Here is a 13,078-nt window from a genome sequence, read left to right as displayed (position 1 = left end):
AATAAAAACTACTCATATACAGCATCGTTTGGTTATGTTTGTCAGTCTTAAATCAACACAGAAACAATGCTTCAGTACTGACTTAATTTCTTACCAATGTAATGGAAAACTGATGATCTACTGTATCAAATAGCCAAAGCAGCTCATAAAATATGTAACTGTTGGTACATGACACTGTTACAGTAGATTTCTAGCAGCAAGCAATTTCCTCTCCCGACAGTCTCTCTTAACTAATATTAATGTAAAACTAGTAGAAAACGCATTTGTATGGAGAAATATCAAGCAGAATTGCACAAGAAGGCAAATGTTTTGCAAGACAATACCAGTAACACCACCTCATCAGCGCAGTAATCTATACATTATTGCTTTCCGCTATGAGTAGGTCTACGCTGCAAATCTTTTTCATGTTTGTGCTTCCCATATTTGTTCCTTCATATCCAGTTCTGCAAACTGTACAGCAATAGCACTCTGTGGGGCAGTAGTTACATAAGCAGAAATTGGAACGCATGCTAAATCTCGAAAACTACTGAATAGGAACAATTTCTTCCTAAAATAAAACTACATCCCAATATGTCAGTAGTTCATGTGGTTTATTAGACTCTACAACGTAGCACTTTTTCCAGTAAGTTACCTATTACAACAACTAAAACACATTTCACGCGATGCTTCATATATACCACGGTCGCTATAAAAACCGCTACTGTGTTACCTTTCTCTGTCACTATGTTTCTTATCCGGCGACCACGCTGTCAGCGCTGCCATTTTCAAAACAAGTGTTATGAACTTATGTTGACATATTTTTGAATTCAAAGATGTTCAAAACATCCACATGGCACTTGTAGCGGCGGAAGACAAAAATGAATTGTCGATTGATAAAGGAAAGCTATGTGATTTATTTTCTGATTCACATCACACATAATAGAACCACTGTGAATAATACGCACAGTTCTGCAGTGGTTACTGGTTACTAACAGTGCGTTTTAATTTGTACGTGAGAAATATCTCAACATGTGAATAGGGACGTGCTACTCAAAGATCTTCGAAGGATATGTTGGCTTCACCGTGATCGATTTAAACAAGTTGAATGTGACCGAAAGTGGAAACGGCAAACGCCAAAGATATCCTTGACAGTGTAGTAGTTGTTGTTGTTGTAACTTTCTATTGTAGTGCCGAGTTATACAACAAAGTATTGTCTGTTATAAAAAAAAAAAAAAAAAAAAAATATGCCGTATGCTAATCAGCCGACTGTACATATCACGGATCTGACTGAAGAAAATGTGAGATTTCAGATTGAGGACACAGACTTGAGGTGCGTGTAATATTATGCAGGTGACATTTATCTAATCTGTATGCAAATTATACTGTGCGCACAACTGATTCATGCTTACTGCATATCAAGTGTAAATCTCAGTGTTTGTGACTACCATTTTCATTTATTGATGAATGCTAAATGTTATTGCAATGAATGCTTCTGCTTGCTGGTTACACTATAAGCTTCATCGATCAGTTTGATTGCCAGTGGAAGAAACCGGTAATTAGGTCAGAAGTCAATGTATATTTGATTAATCTGTGTGGATCTTGGATCAAAACTTTTAATGATGTTCCCGTTTCGAGTAGGCTAAGTTTTTATTGTATTATACAGCCAAAGCAAAAAAATCATCAAGTGTACGTCCTGACCATCCCAAATGGGGGATTTTAGGAGTACTCTAGCCCAAAGCAGAGAAGGGAGCACCGTCTTTACCTGAGAAACAACTTTGCCTGTAGAGTAATAACATTCATATGATCCTATCCAGGAAGCATAGGTCTCAAACTTATCTTCAGTCGGTGCAGATTTTAGTTTAAACCTATGCTCTCTGCGTCTTTCAACTTCTTTCATGTGATGTTCAATTAAAAATTGCCTTTATATTCATATTTTCCTGTGTCTTTCTATCCTGTGCTCTTTTGTTTCCTTTATGAATGTTGTATTTGCTGGCATCATTCTGCAACTTTTCTCATGCTCTGCTGACATTGTTCTTCCCGTTTTGTAAATAAATAGTAAGTCATGTTAGTGTAAACCATTAAGGCACTGAAGTCAGATTAATCTGTAATTGACAAACTGCAGTGACGGGGATCAGTGTTGCTGAAATGCATCCAGCCACACTCCACAAGGCACTATTTGTAACCACAAAATAGGCAATACAGCAAGCGTGTGGCATGTGAGAAAGAAGTACGATTGGATCTCGGTGGAGTTTAGTTATACTAACCAGCACAACTTAAAAATGTTAAATGATTTAGATTTTACGAATAACCCAAAAAACTGTTGCGAGTGTGACATAATTACTTTTGAACATTTGTACAGAGTGTTTGCCAATTCATGTTACATGCTTCTAGAGGATGTGGAGGGGCTCAGTAGATCAAGTTTTACATAGGAACCCATACCTAGATATGGTACATTTCGATTTTACAAGGAAAACAGTTGCTACTCAATAGTGCTCTAGATGCCGGTTACGCAGTTCGCATGTTACGGTAGGCTACCCACAATCATGAATGTTACGATGTTCTCTGTTTCCATCTGCCTTGCTTTTTTGCTTCTTGGTGATGCTTTGCTTCAATTGACATCATGGTGATTGGTACTGCAGTAACAGGATACCTGAGTACACATTCACAAACTACACCGATATGTTGTTAATTTACAATGAAGCTGGCCATAATGGAAGAGAACTCAAAGTTTGTACCGCAAGGAATTTCCAAATCATGTGACTCCATCTCATCCCATGTTTGCCTGAGTAAAACAAGAGCTGTGGGAAGGTGGGAAATTCAAAAGCTACTGAGCAAACTATGGTTCTCCAAGAAAGCGGTGCACTGTCCTATTTGAAGGGGAAATAAGTTCCCAACAACGAGCACATGAGCCATTGCACTTGACTGCACGTGTCTCACTCATCTGTTGGGCATGTTCTGCATGAACGAGAACTCCACCCATATCACCCGCAGGAGGTGCATGCCATGCTTCCTGTGTATTTTGTGCCACGTGTCAATTTCTATAATTGGTTTTTATACCATTGTGTGGATTTTCCTCAGTTTCCAAGGCGAATTTTGTTCGCCAACGAAGTTCACTTCAGCAGGGAAGATGTTCTTGAATGCTTAATATAGCCACATTTGGGATCAAGAAAACCCTAAAGGCTTGTGTACATGAAGATTTCTGCTCACATTTGGCTACAGTGTGTGGGCAGGTATCTGTGATGGTCATGTGATTGGGCCGTACATCCTTCTTCCTCATCTAATGGGTGCCTGGTACTTGACATTATCTAATGGGTGCCAGGTGCTTGAGATTACGGAAAAAAGTGCTGGCAGAGTTTTTAGAAATGGTGCCATTGGACATTCGATATGAATGGCGGTGCAGCAGTACATTTAGCTTTTAGAAGTGGTGCCATTGGACATTCGATATGAATGGCGGTGCAGCAGTACATTTTACAGTTTGTCTCCAAAACGATCTGAATGTAGTTTATGGGGACAGGTGTATCGATCAAAGTGGGCCACATACTTGGCCACAAAGATCCCCAGATTTAACCCCCTTCAACTTTTCTTGCGTGGACACATGAAGAGTCTTGTTTATGAGACACCTGTACAGTCGGGGGAACATCTGGTTGCACGAGTCGTGGCAATGACAAAAGGGGTCGACAGAAGCGTCCGATCCGACGCGTCGGCTTTGACCCGTGACGTAAGGGTGTTGTCGTGTGTGACGCCATGATGGCGCGGAGTTTGGTTTAGGTGTGGCTGTCTCCAGTTCTGTTTTATCTTATTTTATTTACTTTTCTGATCTGTTCGTTCTATCTTGTGAGATTTTTTTTTTTTAAATTTAAAAACACTTATTACTTATTTTAATTATCTGTTTCCTCGAATTTCTGTTTTAGTTTATTATATTTGACAAAAAACACTAATCAGCTACTGAAGCATCTTTATCTTCTACGGGTTGCAGGGGTTACGACCCCTGGGGAGGTGGGTGGGTATTCATGCATGGCTGTCTTCACTTACACGTTGTAGCTACGCAAGGCGTCTAAATTTGTTTATATTTAGTTTGCCCCCCCACCCAAAACACCCCATTTCCCGCGCTTGTCCCGTTAGTGTCATTAGGCTTCTTGTGGAAAGTGTGTGTGTTTGTTTTTGTTTCCGCCATATTTGTGACGTCATGGGTCAAAGCAGACAGGTGGGATCGGACGCTTCCGTATTTCCGACAAAAGTGATTAACCATGTTACATGTTGGATAGAGTTTATGTGAAGTTAGTGCACAGATGCACTGTAGGCCTATGCACTGAACTGTATGGTCTTCATATTGAACAGTCATTGTAATATCACAGTAAATAAGAGTGAAATCTGTACATCATATTTTCCTTGAAACATGGAATGAACCATTTCGGGATATGGATTCGTATGTAAAACTTGATCTACAACTTCTGAAGTGTAAAATTAATACTGAAGTGTCCTGTATGTGGCCATGTACATATTTAACACTGCTTTAAGGGTCACTAGATGGTTTTATTAGGTTTTGTCACTCCTAACCCAAAATCAACAGAATTGCTGAATACACAGTAAACTTTTTGTGTTTTTTTGTCACAGGTGGGACACTAAATGCAATTATCTTTTGGCTGCATGCATAATGTCTTACTTTTGAACATCCACAGCAGAATGAAATACTTCAAAATTAATTCATAGAAAGTGGATTCCTTGACATCAGCTGTATATGGTATAGATTTACTACTCAATGGTGATGACTGAAAATTTGTGCCAGACCAAGACTAGAACCTGGATTTCCTACTTATCGCAAGCAGTCGTCTTAACTACTTCAGCTATCTGTGATGCTCCCTGGATGAATTTAGAGGATTGCCATAGAAGGATGTAGACAGTTTGTTATATTGAAGTTTGTAAGACGCATCAAGTTGGAGACAGGCAACTGGAAAAAAAACACACACATATAGATTACGCTCACAGCCTTCGTCATAAAGAGAGAGCGTGAGCAAGCATGCAAGCGCGCATAAGTGCGCGCGCGCGCGCACACACACACACACACACACACACACACACACACACACACACTCACACTCTCTCTCTCTCTCTCTCTCTCTCTTTTCATGCACACACAACTGCCAACTACAGCATCTTGGTGGGCTGGAACGCCGGCATTTCATCCCGAGATGCTGGAGTTGGCAGTTGTGCGTGCATGAAGTGTGCTTTGCTTGTGTGTGTGTGTGTGTGTGTGTGTGTGTAAGGTGTGATGAAAGGTGTGACCAAAAGCTATATGTGAGTGTCTTTTAATCACGGCTGTCTGCAATGTGAGGTGTCAGTTTCGTTGTTTGATATGGAAATTTGGGTTGGATCAGGGAGCATGCCCAGATAGCCAGAGTGGCACTCGCAATATGCAGGAAATCCGGGTACAAATACAAGAGTGATACACATTTTCAGATGTCACTATTGGGTCGTAAATCTATACCTAATACAGGAATTCGCAGTAAGTGAATAATTTCAAAGTAACTTACAACCAGCTATATGCGTGTGTGTGTGTGTGCCATGTTGAATTCTGTATTGTTATAAAATTATCCAGTGTATCATATATTAGCATATTGACTTGTTTTTGCAGTGTTGCTAATAGCATGAGAAGAGTTTTCATAGCGGAAACACCAACGATGGCCATTGATTGGGTGCAACTCGAAGCCAATTCAACAGTCCTTAGTGATGAGTTTTTGGCACATCGCATTGGATTAATACCATTGACATCTGATGAAGTGGTTGACCGCATCCATTATACAAGGGTAACTTTAACATTTATGTTACATACTTATTCAATGCAGAATACTAAACGGTCTCTCTAGATAGTTCAGAAGCCCAACCATTATGGATATCTGTTACATGAAATGTCAACAAATAAAGCTGACCTCTTTGAGGAGTTCCTCATTGAAAACTGTATCAGTGACCATGAAGCAGTTCTGGCAAGGAGTGCAAAGGGCAACTAAAGCGAGTAGGAAGATTAATCTGTTCACTCAGTTACGTAAAGAGACAGTAGCGTTATATTCTAAGGAAGAACTTGAAACATATGGTTTTGGGCGCATAAATGTAGAGTAACTTCTGGCTCATCAGTGGCACCAAAATGGATGACACAGGAATTGAAATTGAGGGTTGCAAAGAAAAAACAGGGATATCTAACTGCTTTTTTAAATGATCCTTTATTAAGGAAAGTACAGGAGCACTGTCCCTGTTTTTCATTCTCACATCACTGTAAAAATTAATGGTATAGATATTAGTGTCAGTGGTTTGGGGGGGGGGGGGCTGAAATTGCTAAAATTGAATATGCCCCCTGGACCTGATAGAATCCTTATTCTTGTCCATTTCACTTCCTGCAGTTTTGGTTGCGATCAACTGCATGCATGCAGTACAGAAAACTGTACAGTAAACATGTCAGCTGTAGTTTTGCTTGTAGCCTTGTCTTTCATGTTCTATGTTCAGTGTTGTGGCTGAAGTAACTAATAGTGTACTTGTAAATGAGGTAATACAGCAGGAATTCGGCAAGGGTGATGTGACGGTTGTAATGGCTATGGAAAGCATCTGTGGGCACAGTATAGGGAGGATGTCGGGAAGAGTGTCATATGCTCTTTCTTTCTTCTGACCTGACAAATGGCTCATCCAGCCAGTTACAAAACATTTTACAGATAAATATACTTACTGAATGAACCATGATAAGAACTTGACTTGTTCAGTCAATGTTTTATTCACATTGGTAAAGAACTGATCATATTAACTTTTGTTTGTATTTTTAAGCTATCCCAGACATCCACCTAGCAGTAGTGAATAATTATATCTACAGCTTCAGTACTTATTTCATCATGGTCAATACCAATTAAAGTTGAAGTACATAATCTGTTCGGTCTAATTATCCACATCATTGAGGGTTTTCAGTTTAGGAAATATCCTCCAACTGGGTTACAAATGTTATGCATGGAAAGCTCATTGTGTTTCTCCATGGGGTTGGCATAGCCGTAAATTCCAGAGACGTTGCTAATCTACAGTGTAAAACAAAGGAGGAGAAATGTGGAAGAGATGGATGGACCAAGATTTTTGAGGAGGTAACAAACCAGATAGGGTGTAATCCTTGGTAAAGTAAATAATCTGTTTTAATTGTCATAATAGCAACAAAATCTAGCATTATATTTTTCCTTAGTTTGCTCTTCTGTTTTTTTGTGTTGCCATATAAGAATATTTTTTCAGGACTGTTCGTGCATGGATTTCTGCCCAGAATGCAGTGTAGAGTTTACATTAGATGTGAAATGCACAGATGACCAAACAAGACATGTAACAACAGCAGATTTAAAATCAAGTGACCCTCGTGTTGTGCCTGTCACATCTCGACACAGAGAAGATGATGCAAATGAATATGGAGAAACAGATGGTATGTTTGGTGAATGGTGTATTGTTTGTTTTTATGAGTTTTCATAGGAATGTGAACCATATGTGTGTCCCATCACAGTTATGTTAAAACATGTGAACTAGTTTCAGGCGGAGCTTCAAGGAATCCTCAGAACCTTAGGCCCCGTACAAAACCTTTCACCTGACTCCATCAACCCCCTGACCCCACCGACACCCCGCACCCCTACCTTCTACCTGCCTCCTAAAAGTCACAAACCCAATCATCCCGGCCGCCCCATTGTAGCTGGTTACCAAGCCCCCACAGAACGTATCTCTACCTACGTAGATCAACACCTTCAACCCATTACATGCAGTCTCCCATCCTTCATCAAAGATACCAACCACTTTCTCGAACGCCTGGAATCCTTGCCCAATCTATTACCCTCGGAAACCATCCTTGTAACCATTGATGCCACTTCCTTATACACAAATATTCCGCACGTCCAGGGCCTCGCTGTGATGGAGCACTTCCTTTCACGCCGATCACCCGCCACCCTACCTAAAACCTCTTTCCTCATTACCTTAGCCAGCTTCATCCTGACCCACAACTTCTTCACTTTTGAAGGCCAGATATACCAACAATTAAAGGGAACAGCCATGGGTATCACGATGGCCCCCTCGTACACCAACCTATTCATGGGTCGCTTAGAGGAAGCCTTCTTGGTTACCCAGGCCTGCCAACCCAAAGTTTGGTACAGATTTATTGATGACATCTTCATGATCTGGACTCACAGTGAAGAAGAACTCCAGAATTTCCTCTCCAACCTCAACTCCTTTGGTTCCATCAGATTCACCTGGTCCTACTCCAAATCCCATGCCACTTTCCTTGATGTTGACCTCCATCTGTCCAATGGCCAGCTTCACACGTCCGTCCACATCAAACCCACCAACAAGCAACAGTACCTCCATTATGACAGCTGCCACCCATTCCACATCAAACGGTCCCTTCCCTACAGCCTAGGTCTTCGTGGCAAACGAATCTGCTCCAGTCCGGAATCCCTGAACCATTACACCAACAACCTGAAAACAGCTTTCACATCCCTCAACTACCCTCCCGACCTAGTACAGAAGCAAATAACCAGAGCCACTTCCTCATCCCCTCAAACCCAGAACCTCCCACAGAAGAACCACAAAAGTGCCCCACTTGTGACAGGATACTTTCCGCGACTGGATCAGACTCTGAATGTGGCTCTCCAGCAGGGATACGACTTCCTCAAATCCTGCCCTGAAATGAGATCCATCCTTCATGAAATCCTCCCCACTTCACCAAGAGTGTCTTTCCGCCGTCCACCTAACCTTCGTAACCTCTTAGTTCATCCCTATGAAATCCCCAAACCACCTTCCTTACCCTCTGGCTCCTACCCTTGTAACTGCCCCCGGTGTAAAACCTGTCCAATGCACCCTCCCACCACCACCTACTCCAGTCCTGTAACCCGGAAGGTGTACACGATCGAAGGCAGAGCCACGTGTGAAAGCACCCACGTGATTTACCAACTGATCTGCCTACACTGTGAAGCTTTCTATGTAGGAATGACCAGCAACAAACTGTCCATTCGCATGAATGGACACAGGCAGACAGTGTTTGTTGGTAACAAATATCACCCTGTGGCTAAACATGCCTCGGTGCACGGCCAGCACATCTTGGCACAGTGTTACACTGTCCGGGTTATCTGGATACTTCCCACTAACACCAACCTGTCAGAACTCCGGAGATGGGAACTTGCCCTTCAGTATATCCTCTCTTCTCGTTATCCGCCAGGCCTCAACCTCCGCTAATTTCAAGTTGCCGCCACTCATACCTCACCTGTCTTTCAACAACATCTTTGCCTCTTTACTTCCGCCTCGACTGACATCTCTGCCCAAACTCTTTGCCTTTACAAATGTCTGCATGTGTCTGTGTATGTGCGGATGGATATGCGTGTGTGTGCGAGTGTATACCTGTCCTTTTTTCGCCCCTAAGGTAAGTCTTTCCGCTCCCGGGATTGGAATGACTCCTTACCCTCTCCCTTAAAATCCACATCCTTTCGTCTTTTCCTCTCCTTCCTTCTTTCCTGATGAAGCAACGTTTGTTGCGAAAGCTTGAATTTTGTGTGTATGTATGTGTTTGTTTGTGTGTCTATCGACCTGCCAGCGCTTTCGTATGGTAAGTCACATCATCTTTGGGCTTAAGTCCTTTAACAGTCCACATGAATACATTGACAGTGAAACAAGAAGGGGCAGTCTGCAAGACAGCAACCAGCCACAAATTTATTTTAAGTTCCTTTATTCAAAAGGTACCCTTACCGGTTTCGAATCATTACAATTCATCGTCAGACGACTTTCATGCTTTCATTAGAACATGTGGTGCATTTTTTTATTAATTAGTTGTTGTGAAATGTTGGTCTGGAGCATTTGTTTTCATAGTTTTCGTCCATCAAATTATGTTCGTAGTTTTCACCACCTTCTTATTGTTGCAAACATAAATTTCTATCATTGAGCACTTTAGATTTGTCAAAGAATACATTTCCACCACACACTTATTGTTTCACATATAAATTTGTATCATATTTGTCACAGAATACATTTCTAACATGCATCAAAAGACAGCGAATTGTAATGATTCAAAACTGGTAATGGTACCGTTTGAATAAAGCAACTTAAAATAAATTTGCTGCTAGTTGCTGTCTCAACACTATCAACATTTGGTTTCAAATAACAGCCACAGTCTCCAACCATGTCATCATTGCGTTAAAATGTTTGCTGTATACTGTCTGTTTCTGCTGGTGAATTGTGTTCTTACTGTTTTTCATGTTTCCAGAGATTTTAATTGTAAAACTGCGAAAGGGCCAAGAGTTGAAATTAAGAGCTTATGCAAAGAAAGGCTTTGGAAAAGAACATGCAAAATGGAACCCTACAGCTGGTGTGTCATTTGAGTATGACCCAGACAATTCCATGAGACACACACTATTCCCTAAGCCAGATGAATGGCCAAAAAGTGACTACACGGAACTGCCAGAAGACCAACGTAAGCGATATTTATACCATTATTGGTTTCTTTGTTAACGGCTGCATATACATTTTCGCTTTTAACAATTAATTCAATTTTTGCAGATGAGGCACCATATACATGGGAAGCGAAACCAAATAAATTCTTCTTCTGTGTTGAAAGTGCAGGAGCTTTGCGGCCTGAAAATATTGTGACAATGGGTGTGGCTGTATTAAAGAACAAGTTGTCCAATTTGCAAACCCAGCTGAGCCAAGAACTTCACATTGATGATCTTACAATCCATTGAATCTGTGCAGCATATTATTGAAGAATTCTGTTATTAGATTGTATAGAATTGATGTTATTTTTGTGGAGAAATTTGTGACATTTCATTATAAGTACTATTAGTTCTCTTCACCTTTCTGTGCTGCAAAGGGGCAGTTGCCAATAGTGTAATTAACAGGTCTTCAGCAGTCATATGGCTTGTTATTTTCATTTCCACAAGGAAACTTAAATGTGATACTAAAAATGTCATTCAAGAGTTTGACTTGCACAATCAAATTGCTGGAGTATTCTTAATACACTAGTTAAGAGTACGTTGTTTTACTGTGGATCTATGGGCAAAATTTTAGACTTTTCTTGGAAATATCTCTACTCAGAAATGACTTTGACTTGCTTGCCTTCGGAGAGCTATAAATTAACAAACATACTAAATAATTAGTATGTATAGCCAAATTCAAGGATATTCTGTAATACTGCTGCTACAAGTGTTTTATCTGTAACAGAACAGTAAAAAAAAAACATACTGAGTTTTGTAAATGATCTGTTCAGTTATTACAGCTATGAAACTTAGGTCTCATGTTGAAACCAGCAATTTAGAGACATCCCAATGAAAAACTTATTCTGCCCTGTGCTTAAAAAAAGTTTGCAGCACAAGAAGTAGAATGATTATAGTTTCAGAACAAATGATTATGAGTAGAGGTAGGGAAAAAAAGCCACTTTTGGGACAATGCAATAAGAATTCATAAGGTGGATATAATTAACCTAATTATCAAGTCAGTGCAAAATATCTATAAGAGTTTACACAACTTATAGTGGATGGGAACAGTAAGCATCTCCTTGGTAAAATTAACTACTCATGTAAACTTTTCGTTTCCCTCAGAAATTACGTACTCTTGTTGATTCCCAAGATGAATGCTTCTCTACTTAACGAGATTGGTAATCACAGCCTATACTTTCATTGTCAGTTTGTTTTATAAAATCAAGTTTTTTGTAAATAAAAGCTGTTTTTTAAGGATTGGATGTTTTAAAATTTTGGTATGTATTAAGTGCTTTCAACTTATCTTGTCATTAAGTTAGTATTCACAGTATTCCAAAACAAGTAATGAAATTTGTAATAAGACATTAATAAATAACAGGGAATGATCTTTTTACGGTGTGGCCGTGCGGTTCTAGGCACTTCAGTCTGGAACCGCGTGACCGTTACGGTCGCAGGTTCGAATCCTGCCTTGGGCATGGATGTGTGTGATGTCCTTAGGTTAGTTAGGTTTAAGTAGTTCTAAGTTCTAGGGGACTTATGACCACAGATGTTAAGTCCCATAGTGCTCAGAGCCATTTGAACCATTTTTGATCTTTTTACACTGTCCGTTGCAATGTTTTTATTTACTTTATAGGATTAAAGATTATAAATCTCTTTCTTAACCCTTTTAGTGCCAAATACGATCTGATCGTGAACACATTTTCTGAATATAACAGAAGTAGTAATACTACTACTTCATAGTCCTATGAACATGGATGACTGACTGTGATGTTCTGTCCTGTCCTGTTCAGCATGCTCAAGCCTTGAGCTCACATTGTGTGGTGAAGCAGTTCAGAGATGACATAGTTAAAGTTTCAAGAATCTCTTTATATCTTGAGAGCAGCACTCGAGTGCACATGAAAACTACAAGTGTGAAACCTGGTCTCAAAAGACTGATAAATTTTCTGTTGGTGCTCTCCATGCTGTACTGCTTAGAATTTCTGCTATATTTTTATATGAGCAAACTGTCTATATGGAAAAAGGGAGAACCTAGAACAGATTCTAAGTTAGATGAGATTTAGAAGTGAAAAGTACGTGGTGTGTAAAGTTGTTCCTCTTATTATTTATTTTTCACTTTTTATTTATAACGACTTAACAAAAAATAAAAAAAATAAAAATAAAAAGTTGAACAGTTGCTTAATCTGCAGATGCACTTCTTAATGAAAATTTAAATCTCAGTTAGTCTGTATTATTCTCTAATTGCGAGAGCATAATACTGCAGTTCATTCTTCTAGGGTATTTTGGAAATCTTGGACGGGCTTATAATTGCCAGTCAACAGCCAGCGACCTGTACTACTGAACTACTTTAGCACTTAGTCATATCTAATACTGCACTCACAATTTTGGCAGCTGTAGAAGTGTCATGCCCTTCAGTGAGTTCAGGCAGAGTGAGCTGTTGGCAGGCCAAAAACTCAAATAGAGGAGCATCGACGAAATGGACTCTAAATGAGCTGAGGCACGTTGGTAGCATGCACAACAATCAAAAGGGTTCAAGATATTGGCTTTGCTATATGTATGTGGAAGCCAAAAGGTATTAGCTGGGAGTTTTAACACTCTCACTTGCGACATCACATTGCAAAAATATAACACATACTCTGATTATT

At 40.0% G+C, this 13,078-nt stretch overlaps 2 protein-coding genes across 2 annotated transcripts in view; one reads left to right on the top strand and one right to left on the bottom strand.

Annotated features, from left to right (window-relative positions):
- LOC126457230 (signal recognition particle 19 kDa protein) overlaps nucleotides 1-868 on the bottom strand; it is a 75,193-nt gene extending 74,325 nt beyond the window's left edge. The window contains exon 1 of the mRNA XM_050093358.1: nucleotides 710-868. Coding sequence (XP_049949315.1) covers nucleotides 710-762 — 53 coding nt within the window. The 5' untranslated portion in view covers nucleotides 763-868. The remainder of the gene's footprint in view (nucleotides 1-709) is intronic.
- Nucleotides 869-1,092: 224 nt separating this feature from the next.
- Nucleotides 1,093-12,097, top strand: LOC126457229 (DNA-directed RNA polymerase II subunit RPB3). The gene is made up of 5 exons (XM_050093357.1): nucleotides 1,093-1,309; nucleotides 5,612-5,783; nucleotides 7,234-7,414; nucleotides 10,229-10,435; nucleotides 10,522-12,097. The coding sequence occupies exons 1-5, from the start codon at nucleotides 1,224-1,226 to the stop codon at nucleotides 10,701-10,703; spliced, it is 828 nt and encodes a 275-aa protein (XP_049949314.1). The 5' UTR covers nucleotides 1,093-1,223; the 3' UTR covers nucleotides 10,704-12,097.
- The last annotated feature ends 981 nt before the right edge of the window (nucleotides 12,098-13,078 follow it).

The sequence above is a fragment of the Schistocerca serialis genome, chromosome 2 (genome assembly GCF_023864345.2).
Source record: "Schistocerca serialis cubense isolate TAMUIC-IGC-003099 chromosome 2, iqSchSeri2.2, whole genome shotgun sequence".
Lineage (NCBI taxonomy): Eukaryota > Metazoa > Arthropoda > Insecta > Orthoptera > Acrididae > Schistocerca > Schistocerca serialis.
This window is presented reverse-complemented; position numbering and strand designations above follow the sequence as displayed.